General features: G+C 37.5%; 1 protein-coding gene across 1 annotated transcript in view; it reads left to right on the top strand.

Annotated features, from left to right (window-relative positions):
* LOC126416065 (leucine-rich PPR motif-containing protein, mitochondrial) overlaps positions 1-20,034 on the top strand; it is a 190,843-nt gene that overhangs the window by 69,648 nt on the left and 101,161 nt on the right. The window contains exon 9 of the mRNA XM_050083541.1: positions 2,722-2,993. Within this exon, the coding sequence (XP_049939498.1) occupies positions 2,722-2,993 (272 nt within the window). The remainder of the gene's footprint in view (positions 1-2,721; positions 2,994-20,034) is intronic.

The following is a 20,034-nucleotide window of genomic DNA, read 5'->3' as shown; positions in this document are numbered from 1 at the left end:
TAAGAAAATTAAGTTGATGTTGTGCCAGATACAGAAAGCCTTGGTCTCAGTGTACCTGGAATTTGTCAAATTCATCATGAATATGGTAGCAGTTACATTGGTCAGTCAATAGCATTACTTCAGAATGCTACACAGATCAAAAGTCACGTTAAATATCACAACTTTGGCAAATCTACTGGTGCTGAACACAGGCTGTAAACAAACATATGATTATGTTTGAGGGAACAAAGTACCAATGTGTGTTCTGAAACAATGCATAGAGATTACACAAGGCCCCTTAACAAATATAATAAATGAATCCTTCACATCAGGGACATTTCCGGAGCATCATGTTACTTTCCATTAGAAAGCTGAGTGCACTCTCTGACTGTGACTGACTGACTGACATGCATCGAGACTAGAAAATAGTGCATTGTTAATGGCTAGGCTCTAGCCGAAATCTGGATTTGCGGCTGATTGCTGCACTCTATAATTTATAAATTTCCAGAGCAGTTAAAACAGGCAAGAGTTGTACCTTTGCTTGAGAAAGGTGATGCAGAAGACGTAGAAAATTACCAGCCTATTCCCCTGCTGTCACCATTCTCAAAAATAATAGAAGCAATTATGAAAGACAGATTAATGAATTACCTGAATAAATAAATCTTTTAAGCGAATCACAATTTGGTTTCCGAAGTGGCACAGATACAGAGTCAGCCATAATAGAATTAACAAAAGTTGTACTTGATGCTCTTGACAAAGATGAGTGTGGCACAGGCATATTTTTGGATCTTTCCAAGGCCTTAGACACAGTGGATTACAAGATTCTATTATATAAATTAGAAGCATTAGGAAAAAGAGGGGTAGCTCGTGACTGGTTTCAACCATCCCTAGCAGATAGGGTACAAAGAGTAGAGAATACACATACTTAAAATAGATCTAAACATTTAGTAAAACACTTATCAGAAACAAAATACATTAATTTTGGGGTTACACAGGGTAGCATATTAGGACCAATACTATTCCTGATATACATCAATGACTTTCCCGTGTTACTCATGGTGAAAAAATTCTCTTCGCTGTTGACAGCAATATTATAGTCACTGAGAAAACAAGAGAACTCCTTACAGAGAAAGCAAATCAAACACTCAAGGAAGTTTATGTTTGGTCAATAAACAATAAAGTAAGATTGAACATAAAAAAACTAGTGTCATGAATTTCAGTTTGAAGCGGGAAAAGAACAATGTTAAATGTAGATGGCACCTCTATAGGCTGTGTAACAAATGCAAAATTTCTAGGAATGAATATGGAATCTCAGTTGAAGTGGCATGAACACACAAAGGTGCTTGCAGACAGACATGGGATGCTGTGATGAGTGTGTAACATGCTGTGCCTTTTAGTTGCATACTATTCATATGTACACTCAGTTCTTAGCTATGGCACTCTTTTTTGGGTAACAAATGCACAAAATATGAACACAATTTTCAGACTCCAGAAAAGAGCCATAAGAATAATAAAAAAAATATAGTCGAGCTCATTGTGTAAAGATCTGCTCAAAATACTGGGGATTTAACTGCTACGTGTGAATACATTTACCAGTCAGTTTTTCACATCAAGAATAACATTGGTAATTACTGCACAAACAGCTCTTCCATGACCATGGACCAAGAGCTAGACTCAACTTACATTTACCAAGAAAAAAATAAACATAAAATTCAAAATAGCATTTTCTACCAAGGAATAAAACTGTACAATAAATTACCAAAAGACATTAAAGAAATTGTAAAAATACACTTACATAAAAAGGCTGCTAAAAAGTACCTCTTATGGAATACATTTTATATATTGAAGGATTAATTAAATAAAACAGAGTAGGGGTTTGGTAAAAAATGTTATACAAATAAATAATAATTGTAAAACATCCAACATCCCATATAACACCTTCACACTATGTTTTTTTCCTTCCTTTTTGCTTTTCTAGAAAAATTTACTCTGAGCTGGGCATAGCACAATACTAACACCTCTTCCTCTTTCTGAGCTCAACATCTCACTCATTATAAAGAGATTCTGACTCAGTTTTTCAGGATAGCAAATGGGAAGTTACGGTACAGAAAATAGCTCAGAGATCACCAGAGTGTGTGTGTGTGTGTGTGTGTGTGTGTAGTGAATGAAGTGTTATGAAACAATGTATGTATAGTGTGTGCAACGACTGATAGTGAGATGAGTGAACAGTGTGGCATTACATTATTTAATAAGTTATTTGTAAAAAAAAGTATACCAGGAGTAAATCTAATGATTGCCTCTAACTAGAAGTCTGTAAATATATGAGTATACGAATTATCTTATTTTGAATTGGTCTAAACTTGTACATACTTTGACATGTCTTATATCCATTTAAAGAAAGATCTACGGATGAATAAAGCTGCTACTGCTGCTGTTGCTACTACTACTACTACTACTACTACTACTACAACTAAAACTTTTCCATTGAAGTGTGCATGAGTTTCAAGGATCTGTAAACTGTCACACGTCTTGGACATTTTGTGTTTTTTAATTCAGTGTGACCTGTTTTGTGTGCCTTCAGATGTGTGTTCCATCACTTTCTAATTTACTTGATATAAAAGTCTCATTTGCCGTCAGCACTATTTCTTTGAATTACTTAGTATGGGAGAATTTGTGAACTTAACATTATTTTTAGCCTTCTTAATCTGTCAAAATGTTAATGTTGTTGTTTCTGTTTTCCAGCCTCAAAGTATCGTGCATATTATATACCTTCATTGCTTCGACGTCCTTTGGTGCAGGCACTCCATACTACAAATGACTTGGATTCATACATCAGAGTGGTACGCTTTATTCATGATGGCATGGACAGAGCTGTAGATGCGAGACCTACATTGGACGAAGACAATATATCTACCAGTGGCGTTGATAAAGCAGAAATTTTGGGGCAGATGGTGCTTGATATTGTCATGGTATATCGCACTAACAGGTCTGCTATCATCAGGGATGTTTTACAGGTTTGTGTTGTTTGTTTATTACTTTAACATGGATTACTTTTATTGTAAACACCTTGTTTCAACTTAGGGGTTGTCAGAAGATGAGAAGTGACAGAAACATTGAAACTAAGCAAAGTTTTATGAATACATACATAACAATGCCGTATATATGAAAACAGTGTAATATTGTGAAGGTGAAATTAAACTTACTTTAAATGAGCAAAAATGCTAATGGGTTTCCCTTATTAGCTGTGTGTAATGTTTAATTGGCAGTTGTAGAAGTATGTTCTAGACAACATTTGATCGAGAAATTTGAATGTCTTGATGGTTTTACAAAAGTTGTGTATGGTTAAAACACTTCAGGATGTAATTTTGTGTTCTTTAGAATGATCTGTGATAGAGATTCAAACATTTTCTAACTAACAAATCTGTGACTGGCACAACAAAATGTGTAATACGTGGCTATATATGGCAACACAGTAGCACCACTGCCCATTGCTGCAAGGTGAAAATATATGTTTCCATCTAAACACACTGTCAAGCAGTGTAAGGAAGTCTTAAAATGGTGAACAAACAGTGAATGCAGAGAATGAAATGCTGTATGCTTATTCAGATTTTCTGGGTGTGATTGATTAATGGTACATTTTTGGATATACGACAGAGTTGTTGATTCCATTTTGTGCATAATATTTTGACAACTATAGAGCTTGAATGCTATACAAGGAGAGCCTCATCAAAGAATTACAACACCTATAAATAGTGTTCTGAAAGAGTGGGTACTCAGATTTTCAAATTAAATGTGCATTGGAGTCAAACTCAGCAATGTCTGAAGAAGTGTTTGAGACTGATGCAGAAAAAGAGAAATAAAAAATTTCTTATCTGCCTTATGCTGGCTTCCTCACCCAAAAGATTGTTATACTCCAACAGAAACAAAGCACACAGTGTATTTCACTCCCTTCAGCAAAGACAAAGTCTTTTTTGTAATATTAAATACATTTTAGATCTCTGAAAGCTGGGTGGGTACCACAATCCATGAGAATGTGACATGTCTTATGTGGGCAGACTATCAGAACAGTTAAGGACAGGCACAAGGGACATCAACAACACACCCAACTAAAACAAACAAATCACCTGTCACCAAGCACTACCCCAAATGCAATCATTAAATGAAATACAATGAGACTAGTATCATGGCGCAAACGTATCAACTACCCAGCTGTATACCCAAAGGACACCATTAATTTTCTGATTTTCTACATTTGAGGCAGTATTCATTTGTGACAGTGCATTGTGTAACCAAAATTGCCTCAATATCACTCATCATTAATCAGTGAAATAAACTACCCTGTGCATCAAAAAAGCGTGTTCAGTCACGGCGAACAACTTGAGACGTCGGAATGGACCATTTTGTATTCATTAGAGCCGTATGAAAGTAATTGCAACCAAGATATTGAAGCAAGTATAGTTTATTAAATGGAACAATATACTTTCACAATAGTGTTTCAAAATTGTTGAAAAGATGAGTACAGTATTATAAAATCTGTTAATGTGTTGTCGAAACTTTTTGCTGAAATTTCCAAGAAATTTGTTAAAATTGAAAGGCAAGACAATTGTGGCTCTTGTGGTGAGCTTTGTCGTACATACAGCAAGAAGGTTGGCCTTTGCCACTAAACTGTACTCCACCTTGGCCCATCTTTATACAAAACAGATAGTCAGCTACGATTGTTGTAAATGGAACTGTTTGCTAAGTTCTTGCATTTGAAAAGGAACCCATGAAAAATATTTGAGATGTGTGAACATGCTCATGTTCAGGTGAACTAGTTTTGTGGAAAAGAGCCGACATTGAAAACTAGATAACATGACTGTGCCTGGCATGAGATCCCTACTTGGCAGTGTTTACAAGCAGTAGCCTTCAATTTTAATGCCACATGTTTAACAGTGTAATGTCTGAAGGCCAGCAGAACAGCAGCCAGAACAAATAAGGGTTGTAGAACATATTCGGAGCACAAAGGAGATGCCACAGGAAGGGCGTTGGCTCGAAATGTTACGTAGGCACATTAGGTATGAAATTTGGGCTCAGTGGTATGTCCAGCAACCCGTGTTGTACAAAGTGAACAAGGTGGTGTAATGTCAAGTTCTTGAGAAATAGTGGCAGCTGCGACACTGCGTGATGTTAAGGGAAAGTGGGAATGGTTGGCTCCAGATCTGAATTGAGGTGGAAACACTTCTGTTTATGTTGGTCCAAGGACGGGTCAGGTCCCAAAGTGAATCGGAACAGTGTGTCCACAAATGCAAGTAATATCACTGCTCAAAAGTGAATATAATAATGAATATTAGACTAGTACAGCACCCAACACTGGAAGTGAAGAACAGTCTGGTCTATTAAGTGATGTTTGGAGCCAAAGGTGGTGAGCAATGGACGATGAATCATGATAAGATAAAATTTTCTCCATAAAGGAATAATTTTAATTTCCAAACTGCATAAATAATGGCAAAGACCTCTTGCTCTGTTTGAGAATAGTGTTGCTGAGAAGCAGATAAGGTCTTTGAATCATATGCGATAGGGTGCTCAGTGCCTTATATTTATCGGATAAGACTGCACCAATACCCTTTTTTCTCTCCCAAAATTCTTACTTGGCTGTAACAGTATGTTTCTTCATTGAAAAGATTTCATTACATGAACATGACCAGAATGAGATGCCACTACATGAGACATGAAACAAAGAGTAGACTTCAGCCGAAATTTGGAGTTGTTTATTGCACAGTGAATAAGGCAGAATAACATAAATTACTTTTGCTTATTCAAAAGTAGGACGCCAACGGAGGGGTTGAGAGCAGAAAAATCATTTGTTCAAGATTTCAAAACTGACTTCCTTCAAGAAAGAGGTACGACTATGAAGAGAGAGATGAATCAATTTGAAATAGACTCCTTTCATGCAGATTTTGGCTCTAGGGATTTTGAAATGCTGCCTGGAAACATGCTGTGCCAATTGCACAGTGGTGCAGCTCCTGTCCCTGCTGGTAATTTTGTGAAATTAGGTTGATATTGTACTTTGTATTTGACTTGTGTGTGTATTAAAAATTATGATCTACTGTCTGCTAGTTGGGGATTAATCTAAGGCTGTTTACAATTTTTAAGTTATTGGGAGTCTGTTTGTCTTGATATTACGCAGCAATGTAAAAACTGCCAATCCTATTGGTGAAACTGGAACTATTAATATTGGTTTGCTATTGTTCATAAGCCTAATATCATCTCCGTCTTGAATGGCATTTTTGACCAGGAGACTCCTTCTGGCCACCTAGTGCATCTCTTTTTATGTGACACCACTTCAGTGAATTGTGTGTCAGTGGCGATGAAATGGTGATAATGACCACACACACACACACACACACACACACACACACACACACACACACACACACAGTCCCAAGCAGAGAAAATCCTCAGCCTGGCTATGAATCAAATCTGTGGTCTTATGATCAAGAGTCAGAACACTAACTACAAGACCAAAAGCTGCTGACTTCTGTCTTGAAATTTCCATTGTTGTAATGTAATGTTTTCATCTTTTTGACATGATGTCTTGTGCTGTAATACTGCATATCAAAATTAACATAAAAATTGATTATTTTTGTTGTTATGTTAACCCATGTGGCTATCATTCCTTCATATGTAACCCTCTTGTCTGTCTTTGTTGTCGTCTGTCCCATTCAAACTGTCATCTGCTTTCTACCTTGAACAACCAGTCTTTCCCTTTTATCCCGTCCATTTAAATTCTCCCCTGACCGACAGTTCTGGGTAACTTTTCCAAATTATACCCCCTGTTCCTAAACTTCTCCAGTCCTTTTCCTTCACCCCTCTTCCTCCTCCTTCAACCCTTCTGCCAGAAAAAGTCACTGGTTTCAAAAGCTTGCATAAGTATAACATTCTTTTTTGGAGTTGTTTATTGCACAGTGAATAAGGCAGAATAACATAAATTACTTTTGCTTATTCAAAAGTAGGACGCCAACGGAGGGGTTGAGAGCAGAAAAATCATTTGTTCAAGATTTCAAAACTGACTTCCTTCAAGAAAGAGGTACGACTATGAAGAGAGAGATGAATCAATTTGAAATAGACTCCTTTCATGCAGATTTTGGCTCTAGGGATTTTGAAATGCTGCCTGGAAACATGCTGTGCCAATTGCACAGTGGTGCAGCTCCTGTCCCTGCTGGTAATTTTGTGAAATTAGGTTGATATTGTACTTTGTATTTGACTTGTGTGTGTATTAAAAATTATGATCTACTGTCTGCTAGTTGGGGATTAATCTAAGGCTGTTTACAATTTTTAAGTTATTGGGAGTCTGTTTGTCTTGATATTACGCAGCAATGTAAAAACTGCCAATCCTATTGGTGAAACTGGAACTATTAATATTGGTTTGCTATTGTTCATAAGCCTAATATCATCTCCGTCTTGAATGGCATTTTTGACCAGGAGACTCCTTCTGGCCACCTAGTGCATCTCTTTTTATGTGACACCACTTCAGTGAATTGTGTGTCAGTGGCGATGAAATGGTGATAATGACCACACACACACACACACACACACACACACACACACACACACACACACACACACAGTCCCAAGCAGAGAAAATCCTCAGCCTGGCTATGAATCAAATCTGTGGTCTTATGATCAAGAGTCAGAACACTAACTACAAGACCAAAAGCTGCTGACTTCTGTCTTGAAATTTCCATTGTTGTAATGTAATGTTTTCATCTTTTTGACATGATGTCTTGTGCTGTAATACTGCATATCAAAATTAACATAAAAATTGATTATTTTTGTTGTTATGTTAACCCATGTGGCTATCATTCCTTCATATGTAACCCTCTTGTCTGTCTTTGTTGTCGTCTGTCCCATTCAAACTGTCATCTGCTTTCTACCTTGAACAACCAGTCTTTCCCTTTTATCCCGTCCATTTAAATTCTCCCCTGACCGACAGTTCTGGGTAACTTTTCCAAATTATACCCCCTGTTCCTAAACTTCTCCAGTCCTTTTCCTTCACCCCTCTTCCTCCTCCTTCAACCCTTCTGCCAGAAAAAGTCACTGGTTTCAAAAGCTTGCATAAGTATAACATTCTTTTTTGTGTGTGTTTTCCTGCTGCCGCTTGGGGAGTAGGAGTAGATAAGGTAAATGTAAGATTGTGTCCCAGACAGAAATCACTGACTACTAAAGTCTTCTGCCTGACATCGCCTGCAAAGTGACATCTGCCCTGCGTGTCTGGAGTGCTATATCCCTCCCATACTGCAGATTATGTGTGCAGTAAAGTACCAGAAATAACATTCTGAAAAAAGTAGGGTGAACACTGGCAACTGTAGTGATTTAATAGGCTAAATCACTTTAGGCACAAAGAGTTTTAATCATGTTGTGAAAATTAATTTTTTACAATATTTTTTGAGAGTGATAAACTCAAAGCACTGGACAATACACAATGCTGTGTTTGTAGGACAAGTCTTGCAACTATATGATGTCTGCCTTCTTTGCTGTTTTATTGCACGTAGCTCACAACTCCTTAGGCCCATTCTTCTGTTTTTTACCACTGGATTTTCTTCTGGGAAGTGTCTATCAGTAAATCGGTGGTAATCACCGACAGTGTCAGAGGACCTTCTTTACTTCTGTTCAGTGGCACTGTGGAGGTAATTAGTTATAACCTCACTCTAAACTCTAAATGGTCCTTCTTGTTTCCATTCTGACAGTACAATATGTAAGCATTAGAAACCCACATCTAACAAATGCTTACAAAGTTTTTTCTATCAAACCTTGCTCTGCTTTGTTTCCACAAGGTAAGGTTCCAGTAATGGGTCTTACACATCCACTCCCCCCCTTCATGTTCTGGTTGTTGTCAGATATACAGTGTGGTATCTGGGTTTACTTTCACTTCTCCCCCTGTTCCTCCTCTTTGCCCAGCTATTGTTGATTCATCATGCTTTGTTGTTAGCATTGTAACTTACCTTTTATCTTTCAGTTTCAGAGCCACTAATTGCCCCTTTTGTGAGCCAAGGTTTTGTCCTTTCTGTAAGTTCCTATTTACAATATGTGGCATTACTTTCCTACGAGTTATCACTGTTCCTATTACACAGTATTCCTGTCCGCAAGTCTTTCGAATGGGTCAGGACTTGAGTAGTAATTGTCCTTATACACACATCTACCTACGTCTAACAAATTTTAACAAAATTTAACACCACCCTTCTTGATAGAAGATCATCTTTTGTTATTTGACAGTTAAAATCATTATCTCTTCCAGTGTGCAAAATAAAGTTAAAAAATACTAATTTTTGTCACCCAGTTCCTCCCAAAGCATACTGCCTTCAGAGGTATGTACTGCTTCCACAAGAGTCTCTGTTTCCACAACAACAAGAATTCATCAATACTTAAGATGTTTCCTAACTCATGAGCTCTCTGAAATCTTGCTTTCAAATGCTTCATCACAGGGATAGTTTTCTAAACATTTTTACTGCCATGTACTTGTTTTCTGTTGTCAGAAAAACATAGGAATATTGTCAGGAATGAAATATTTCTTCACCCGTAAAATTAGGGAAGAAGGGCATTTCTAGCAAGTTCTTTTTGGTAAAATACATTGTAATCCAATCGTTTAGACACTATCCCCATCAATAAAAATAAAGCTAAAAGAACTCTGACTTCTTCAGCATCAATTGGAAACCAGTTTGCAAATTACGATTTCTTAGGAGATATCCTTGTGTAAAAAAACTTTCCACATATTTATTTGTTTCTTTGAAAATCATGTCTGTTATTTCGTTGTCAAAGACAAATTCAAAGTAAGCTAATGGCCCCTCAGCAATATTAGACGTAAATGCAGTTGGTGCAGAAATATTGTCACATTCCTTCCAGTGAGGTGAGACTGCATCCTGCACCGTCAGTTCATCATCTGAAGATCATCAGAAGACAATAAAAACTCCTCTTCCTCGTATCACTCTTCATCAAAAGTCGCAGAACTTCATCTTCAGTCAGCTGGGTTATTGCACACAACCTACTACAAAAAAACCGCCATGCACACAAAGACATTAACATTTGTAAACTGTACGAATAACAATGCAAATTCCCTCAACATGAAGCTAAGGAATGTATGAGACTGCACTCTAACACTGTCTTTGAAACTGCATTGGCAGAGAGAAAAAACATATATAATAATCGTAGATGGCATATGACGTCGCACACACTGAGCGAGCGGTCAGTGGCGCATGGTATATGCTGTCACACATGCTTGAGGGGCTAACAAGCAGACATAAATGAACTAAACAAAGCAGAAAAGTAACAAGAAAAATAATTTAGCATTGTCTCAAATGTTACATTGATTTTGTTATTGTAAGACTGCTGCTCAGGTCTTGTCACATGCAAGCCACTGATCCTAAGTTCTGTTTGTCAGCTATCCATAGAAGACAATGGCTCTTCAGTGAGAGACCACAGCTGATGTTATGAGAAAAAAATTTAAAAAATCGCTGGTAGAAGTAAGTTAGTGATATTGAGGTATTATTTAGTGAAATAATCGTGAAGGTTGATCGTTTGCAAATTGGAGAAAGGTAAAACATGCTCGGGAAGAAAGTTCAAATTCTTCTAGTGTGGCAACTATTTATAACTGTTCATTTGACATCCAGGGTATTCAGACCAGGGAAGTGTCCTGTGGCAGTGACCTGTATATACTGTCATGGTGTGTAAAGAACATAATCCCATCCCAACTACATTGGGCCTTCGTTGAAGCCATTTGAGGGAAAATATCATTGAATATAGTGCACACAGAAGGCTGTACAAGGTTGGTACGAGGGCTATCGCAGAAGTACCCGACCTAACAAAGAAAACTCAAAAATTTTGGAAAATAACATCATTATTTCTCTGCTCACAGTAGAGTCCTGCTATTCCAAATCCTGCTACTCAAAAAATCCACCTATTCTGAAAATAGTTCTGAAAAAATACCAATTTTTTTAACTTAAGAACAGGAGAAATTAAAATGACATTCATGAAAGATGTGCATTTATTGTTACACAGGGAAGTTAAGTAGACATATACATAGAGCCTATGCATGATGAAAGCTTGTGAAACCATATTGAAATGAAAACCGATTGCTTACAGTACGTACAAGTCAGCTCCATTTATACAATTCCGTAGAATCATTTTTAATCGCTGCCACACACAGAAAATAACCAATTTACACATGCTTAAGAAGTAAAGTTGTCATTTTTTTCTGATGAATAGTACTGAATCAACTTGAGAATGCATGTTCTGCCATTGCTGCATGAACATAACAGCTTTTGGTGTTGATGAAGTGTACTGTTCGATGTAGTGTAAGGTGAGGTCAAGAGTATTTGCCATGTCTGTGTGTGGTAAGAGTTCAGTTTGTGTGTTCACCACTTCCTCACTTTCTCCCGAGTCAATCTTAGCTAATGAGGCCTGCACTATTGCTACAATGTCTTCATCCGTACTCCTGGCGACCATTATCATCAACAGCAGTCCACTTCTCAACACAGCTTTCTTCTGTATCTTCACTAGGACTGTTGATATTTTTAAAAATATTGGGAATCCAGTATACCAATATTTAAAAAAATATTGTTATTGCACCTTGATATATCGAAAAAAGTGACGATGTATTGACAGAAAAAAATATCGATATACTGACCTATAAAAATATTATCTGCACATTGTAAATATAATGCCAAATTTAAAGCTGTATATTAAAGTTGTTGTTGTTGTTGTGGTCTTCAATCCTGAGACTAGTTTGATGCAGCTCTCCATGCTACTCTATCCTGTGCAAGCTGCTTCATCTCCCAGTACTTACTGCAACCTACATCCTTCTGAATCTTCTTAGTGTATTCATCTCTTGGTCTCCCTCTACAATTTTTACCCTCCATGCTGCCCTCCAATGCTAAATTTGTGATCCACTGATGCCTCAGAACGTGTCCTACCAACCGGTCCCTTCTTCTTGTCAAGTTGTGCCACAAACTCCTCTTCTCCCCAATTCTATTCAATACCTCCTCATTAAGTATGTGATCTACCCATCTAATCTTCAGCATTCTTCTGTAGCACCACATTTCGAAAGCTTCTATTCTCTTCTTGTCCAAACTATTTATCGTCCATGTTTCACTTCCATACATGGCTACTCTCCATACAAATACTTTCAGAAATGGCTCCCTGATACTTAAATCTATACTCGATGTTAACAAATTTCTCTTCTTCAGAAATGCTTTCCTTGCCATTGCCAGTCTACATTTTATATCCTCTCTATTTCGTTATTTTGCTCCCCAAATAGCAAAGCACCTTTACTACTTTAAGTGTCTCATTTCCTAATCTAATTCCCTCAGCATCACCCGACTTAATTCGCCTACAATCCATTATCCTTGTTTTGCTTTTGTTGATGTTCGTCTTATATCCTCCTTTTTAAGACACTGTCCATTCCGTTCAACTGCTCTTCCAAGTCCTTTGCTGTCTCTGACAGAAGTGCAATGTCATCAGCGAACCTCAAAGTTTTTATTTCTTCTCCATGTATTTCAAGACTTACTCCGAATTTTTCTTTTGATTCCTTTACTGCTTGCTCAATATACAGATTGAATAACATCGGGGATAGGCCACAACCCTGTCTCACTCCCTTCCCCACCACTGCTTCCCTTTCATGCCCCTCGACTCTTATAACTGCCATCTGGTTTCTGTACAAATTGTAAATAGCCTTTCGCTCCCTGTATTTTACCCCTGCCACCTTTAGAATTTGAAAGAGAGTATTCCAGTCCATATTGTCAAAAGCTTTCTCTACGTGTACAAATGCTAGAAACGTAGGTTTGCCTTTCCTTCATCTTTCTTCTAAGATAAGTCGTAAGGTCAGTATTGCCTCACATGTTCCAACATTTCTACAGAATCCAAACTGATCTTCCCTGAGGTTGGCTTCTACCAGTTTTTCCAGTTGTCCGCAAAGAATTCGCATTAGTAATTTGCAGCTGTAACTTATTAAACTGATAGTTCGGTAATTTTAACATCTGTCAGCACCTGCTTTCTTTGGGATTGGAGTTATATTCTTCTTGAAGTCTGAGGGTATTTCGCCTGTCTCATACATCTCGCTCACCAGATGGTAGAGTTTTGTCAGGACTGGCTCTCCCAAGGCCGTCAGTAGTTCTAATGAAATGTTGTCTACTCCTGGGGCCTTGTTTCGACTCAGGTCTTTCAGTGCTTTGTTAAACTCTTCACGCAGTATCGTATCTCCCATTTCATCTTCATCTACATCCTCTTCCGTTTCCATAATATTGTCCTCAAGTACATCGCCCTTGTATAGACCCTCTATATACTCCTTCCACCTTTCTGCTTTCTCTTCTTTGCTTAGAACTGTGTTTCCATCAGAGCTCTTGATATTCATACAAGTGGCTCTCTTTTCTCCAAAGGCCTCTTTAATTTTCCTTTAGGCAGTATCTATCTTGCCCCTAGTGAGATAAGCCTCTACATCCTTAAATTTGTCCTCTAGGCATCCCTGCTTATCCATTTTGCACTTCCTGTCGATCTCATTTTTGAGACGTTTGTATTCCTTTTTGCCTGCTTCATTCACTGCATTTTTATATTTTCTCGTTTCATCAATTAAATTCAATATTTCTTCTGTCACCCAAGGATTTCTATTAGCCCTCGTCATTTTACCTACTTGATCGTCTGCTGCCTTCACTACTTCATCCCTCAGAGCTACCCATTCTTCCTCTATTGTATTTCTTTCCCCCATTCCTGTCAGTTGTTCCCATATGCTCTCCCTGAAATTCTGTACAACCTCTGGTTTAGTCAGTTTATCCAGGTCCCATCTCCTTAAATTCCCACCTTTTTGCAGTTTCTTCAGCTTTAATCTAAAGTTCATAACCAATAGATTGTGGTCAGAGTCCACATCTGCCCCTGTAACTGTCTTACAATTTAAAACTTGGTTCCTAAATCTCTGTCTTACCATTATATAATCTATCTGATACCTTCTAGTATTTCCAGGATTCTTCCATATTTAAGTACTGATTTATTATTAGATATTCTGTTCATCAACAAGCTAGCAGCCTGCTTATACCCCATAGAGCAAGAATTGAAAGGAAAATGATGTACTTTCACCCATGGCGATAACCACTTTGCTAACAATGGTAACTGTATGTAAGTGGCACAATAAAAGCTGTAAAATGGGTGCATCGTTCGGTTTTGTCACATATTGGATTTTTCCAGAACACTTCCTGTTGACTTCCCTGTTTTTTTCATTTCTGCAAACGCCAGTGACCTAGTAGTTTCAGTGTGGTTAAGTTTTAGTGGTGAAGATAAACATTGCAGTTTCTGTTGGTAGTGCCAAGCGCAGATTACATCAGCATTTTCCCTCACACACCTCCACCCACTGCAAAGACCAAGCTTGTTCATTAGATTTTTGTTCATTATTTTCAGCAGCTGTGTTTGAAGAATGCCGATGTGAAGAAATAGCACACTAGTTATGATAAAAAATGTTTTTTAATGCAGCTAGTGTGCTTTTGTTTACATTGAAAATCTTGTTATTGCATTTGCTCTGCCACCTCCAGTGCAATCGAACCACTTCTTTGTGCCAACTGTTCTTGCCTCACACACTGAAAGAGAGAGACTGGACATGATGAAAGCTCAAAAAGTAGTAAGACTCCTTCACAGAGTGAAAGTAAAATTATGTTCTGCTACAATTTCAAAAGAAAAATTGCAAATACTTGCTGGAAATTGCGAAAAAAGTAATGTAAAATAAAAAATTGGCTCTTGATATAGTCATTTCAATAGTGACGTATTGCGGTTAAAATTATCGCTGATAAATATCAGTATTTTTTTGGAAAAAGTATTGATGTATCGATATTTTATCATCATCCCTAGTCTTCACAGACAGGGATTTTTTTGACTAATGGAAGGAGGTCACAGTCTTTTATTGGTGTAAAAATTGGGTCAACAAATTCCAATGTAGGCCAGAGATTTTTCCATAATTTTTGTAATGCACGTTTAGTGGTGTTATCTCATGCTGCAACCAACCATTAAATCACATAATTTATTGTAATTTTTGTTAAGTTTTTGCAGGAGTGTGATTTCATTTTCATCCTCTTCAAGTAAGAAGGGAAGCAGCATTTTTCTGTATTTTTTATTTATGGTACCAGTCCATAAGCTGAAGAATTGAAGTTACATTCGTGGCAGAAAAACTCAGTTTGGGTCTTCACAAACAGATTTAGTTTCTCTGGGTGGGGCAGATCATTGTCTATAAACAGCAGAGGACGATTAGGCAGTTGATTTTATCTATTCAGTGAGATCACTTTAGGGACAAATTGGTGCTTGAACCACTCCTTGAGCAAGTCTCGCTCTGTCCAAGCATATTTTTGAGTATTATAATACACACGTTAATGTTTTTGAATGTTCACGGTTTCACCAATTTGCCTATTACACCAGCAGAAATTGGTTTGTTGCCAAGGCGTTTTGCAAGTAAATACAGTTAAATGTTCTTTGTACATTTTGAACCTGGGGGCAGATTTCTCTTCTTGCAAAGGAAGACTTTAGGTAGGCAAAGCCTTAAAATTTGTCCGGTTTCTTCTGCATTGTAAACTTGCTGTGGTGCGCAGTTTTGAGAAGAAACAAGGTCATTAAATTCTTTTAGGTAATTGGCAGCAGCTTCATTATCAGCTGACAGTTTTTCCCCAGCAATCGTGAGCTGTCTAATTCTGTGTCTTTTCGTCCAACAATCCAAAAAATTCCACCTAGCTGAAAATTGCTTGTTCAATTGAAGCACCTTTTCCTTTACCAAAGGACCAGAAATAGGGATTCCTTTATGCCTTTCTTGAGTGAACCACAAGAATAATGCCTCATCAGATTTTTCGTTTGAAGATTTAGTCTTTTTTGCCACATTTCAAGAGTTATATCATTTGAAGCAGAACATAGTTTTAATGCATTTTCCCCCCTTCCATCTCACGTCCCCTCCAGTCACTATTCGTTGCTTTTATGGCACCATATTCGAGTGATAGTTTAGTAGAACTTTCTCCCTTGTTCAGTCTTTTTAACACAGCAGGTTTTTGTTTTAAAGTAATTCGCCACTCATGAAACAAAGCTTAATAATAAATTTCAAATAATGTGTGTGGAAATTGGGAGGGAGAGGAGTAGGTGGGATGTTGGCTTTAGTAGTTGTTGGAGGTCACTAGCACATGTCCTGTACAGCTTTCACATGTCCAAATTTTCACTCAGTATCCAATATACAGCACTTTTTGAAATACCTATGATATGTGGTAGCTTACACACTTTCAGTTGACAGTCATCCTGTTCTATTCTGTGTATTTTCTTCACAGTTTCTGGCACCATCACCTCATTTGATTGACCACACAAATGTTTGTCTTTCCAGATTGTACAGTCTTGCTTAAACACTGCCACTCAATGTTGTAAACATCCCTCAGCTGTAATGTTAGTTGAACTAAGACCTTGAAACTGAATGTATTGTATGACATAACAATGACCATTTTTATTCATATTTTCAAATTTTCTGATTGTGTTCACTATTGATGACTGCCAAACTAGTGCAAAACAGCCAAGCATTGTCCAGTTTCAAACTTAAGTTTTATAAGGTTGATACTTTCTACCATAGTCCTTTGTGAAATAACAGTCACTATCTATGCATCAGGCTGGGTACTTCTGGGACAGCCCTCGTATCTACACTGAGGTCATGGGATAGTGATATGCACATATACAAATGGTGGTAGAATCGCACACACAAAACATAAAATGGCAGATTATTGGTGGAGCTGTTATATGTACTCTGGTGATTCATGTAAAAAGGTTTGCAGCATGATTATAGCCACACAATGGAAATTTAATAAACTTGGTGAGTTCATGCCATGTTGAATTGCTGCACTAAGCCGGGTAAATAGGAGGTCCGACACGATATTAGGAGGTATCCAATGACTTTGGTCATCTCAAAGTATGTGAAATGACCAACTTATTTGTGCTGCTCTCAAATTGTCAGATGAAAAAATGATTGCACTAGACTTCAACTCGGCGGAGTACCAATCTCTTCAAGGAGTGCCATTGTAGCTTGAACAGAATCAACTGCTATGTTGACCAATTAAGAAGCTGGAATCTCTTGTCAGTTGTCAAAACCAATGGAAAGAATTCCATAAGAAGAGGCAGTGTTTGTGTTTATATAGTATTGTGTGCCTTTAAGTGGATACAACTACTTCCATGTCTTTCCATACAGGAATGTGTTTGAGACATATGTACAGGAATGAAATTTTGGTACATATGTACATTTTAATACTAGTGCAGGCAGTGATTTTGTCCTGCAAGATGACACTGCTTATCTACATAGTAGCCAGTTCCCTCTGCTGACTTGAATTTCATTTTTTGGGTGCACTCAGGAATCACAGTGATATTTGCAGTTCTCATTCCCATCCTATTCTGTCCTTGTGATGGTGGGAGTGGCTTTCCAAGAACAGTATTAACTTTATGTAGATCTTATGGACACCATCATTAACAGCATCTCTTGGTACTGTTAATGTGCTCTATTGTTGCTCACGGTATTGATGTTACTCATTACAGACAAATTGAGGCAACCATTTTTAACATTTGGAATAAGCTCTCAGTTCAAAGACATATTCTGTGCCTCCGACTGTGGTTTTCTTTTTATATATAAAAAAACAAAGATGAGGTGACTTACCGAACAAAAGTGCTGGCAGGTCGATAGGCACACAAACATACACACAAAATTCAAGCTTTCACAACAAACTGTTGCGTCATCAGGAAAGAGGGAAGGAGAGGGGAAGACAAAAGGAAGTGGGTTTTAAGGGAGAGGGTAAGGAGTCATTCCAATCCCGGGAGCGGAAAGACTTACCTTAGGGGGGAAAAAGGACAGGTATACACTCGCACACACGCACATATCCATCCACACATACAGACACAAGCAGACATTTCTTTAAATATGTCTGCTTGTGTCTGTATGTGTGGATGGATATGTGCGTGTGTGCGAGTGTATACCTGTCCTTTTTTCCCCCTAAGGTAAGTCTTTCCGCTCCCGGGATTGGAATGACTCCTTACCCTCTCCCTTAAAACCCACTTCCTTTCGTCTTCCCCTCTCCTTCCCTCTTTCCTGATGAGGCAACAGTTTGTTGCGTAAGCTTGAATTTTGTGTGTATGTTTGTGTTTGTTTGTGTGTCTATCGACCTGCCAGCGCTTTTGTTCGGTAAGTCACCTCATCTTTGTTTTTATATATAATTTTTCCCACGTGGAATGTTTCCTTCTATTATATATATATATATATATATATATATATATATATATATATATATATATATATATATATATATATATATATATAATATGTCTGCTTGTGTCTGTATATGTGTGGATGGATATGTGTGTGTGTGCGAGTGTATACCCGTCCTTTTTTCCCCCTAAGGTAAGTCTTTCCGCTCCCGGGATTGGAATGACTCCTTACCCTCTCCCTTAAAACCCACATCCTTTCGTCTTTCCCTCTCCTTCCCTCTTTCCTGATGAGGCAACAGTTTGTTGCGAAAGCTTGAATTTTGTGTGTATGTTTGTGTTCGTTTGTGTGTCTGTCGACCTGCCAGCACTTTCATTTGGTAAGTCACATCATCTTTGTTTTTATATATATATATATATATATATATATATATATATATATATATATATATATATATATATATATATATATATAATTATTAAATTTGACCCACAGAGTCCAGTTATTATTGTTGTGATTTTTCCCGGCTTGTTGAAATTAATTTGTCCAAGTTTGATTTTTCTGTAGGAAGAATACCACTCAGTGCCACAATCTTAAGAGCAGATCTGCTGTGACCCTAATTAAAGGTGGAATGAAACATTAAAAAAAAAAAAAAAAAAAAAAAAAATTCAGGACTCAAAAGGTCTGATCTTGCTATGTGATATTAGCAATATCTAAGACTAAAGAGTAATGTCTACTTACTGGCTATCAAGCAGAGCTGATCACTAGAAATCTATCACTAGAAGTACAGATTTTAAATAATTTCTATGAGAGGAGAAAATTGGACAGTTTGTAATCTTTTGATGGGTAGGCATGGTATCACAGTAAGAGTGATAAATTTTTTTTAAGGTGAAAGTGGATTTACTTCATAACTTCTGACACGGGCACCTAATTTGGTCAAGCACTGCAATGTTTGTCTTGCCAGTTCGTAAGGCTTTGCTTAGACACTGCCACCCAATACTCGACTGTTGTAAACAAATGAGCAGACTTCCCCCAGAGTTGAAGAGAGTATTTAAATTATTGGGGAAAGATGACATTTGTACATTCATTTTATATTACTAGCTTGCTTTGGCCCTTGGTCATTTTCAGATACAATGTAAACAAACCAATAAAAGTGTAGAAAAAGCTATATCATTATAATCTTCTTCTGCGTCTTCTTCCTCAGCATTATTGACCATTTCCAGCTTCCTGGGTTGAGCTGTCTCTTTCCACGACTCTTGTCCTCTTTTAAGTACCTCTTCTGGTTGTTCTCTTCTCTTCTCTGTGGATTCCCTCACTATCCCTGTACATTTCTTTCTTGGCTTTCCTCATGATCTCTTTCTAGTTAAACTTTCAAGAAACACTTTTTCATTTACTTCTCCCATTCTCGTCGTTTGTCCATACCACTTCAGTTTTGTTGTTTTTATCTTGTTCCAAAGTTCTGGGATTCCATTCCCTCTCTTCTTCTTCTTCTTCTTCTTCCTCTCTCTCTCTACCTCCTCAAGTTCTGATTCTGTTCTTTCTTGTCTTCCCTTTGATACTTCAAAAATTTCAACACTGCTGCCTGCATTCTACTCCCATCTGTTTATGTTGTAGTTCATTTACTAGTTGCATGTACTGGAATGACTTCTTGATAAGTTGAATATAGAGCATTTTTTTCATTCTTTTTGGATGCCTCTGTTTTGCAGAATAATCCTTACACTCTGGTAGAAGCTGTTACCTTGTTGTATACTTTTTCCAGTTGCCTCAACTACCTACATCTACATCGATAATCTGAAAATCACACTTAAGCATCTGGCAGAGGGGTCATCAAACCTCCTTTGCAA

The sequence above is a fragment of the Schistocerca serialis genome, chromosome 8 (assembly GCF_023864345.2).
Source record: "Schistocerca serialis cubense isolate TAMUIC-IGC-003099 chromosome 8, iqSchSeri2.2, whole genome shotgun sequence".
Taxonomy (NCBI): domain Eukaryota; kingdom Metazoa; phylum Arthropoda; class Insecta; order Orthoptera; family Acrididae; genus Schistocerca; species Schistocerca serialis.
The sequence above is the reverse complement of the archived record's forward strand: the minus strand, read 5'-3'. Positions and strand labels throughout refer to the sequence as shown.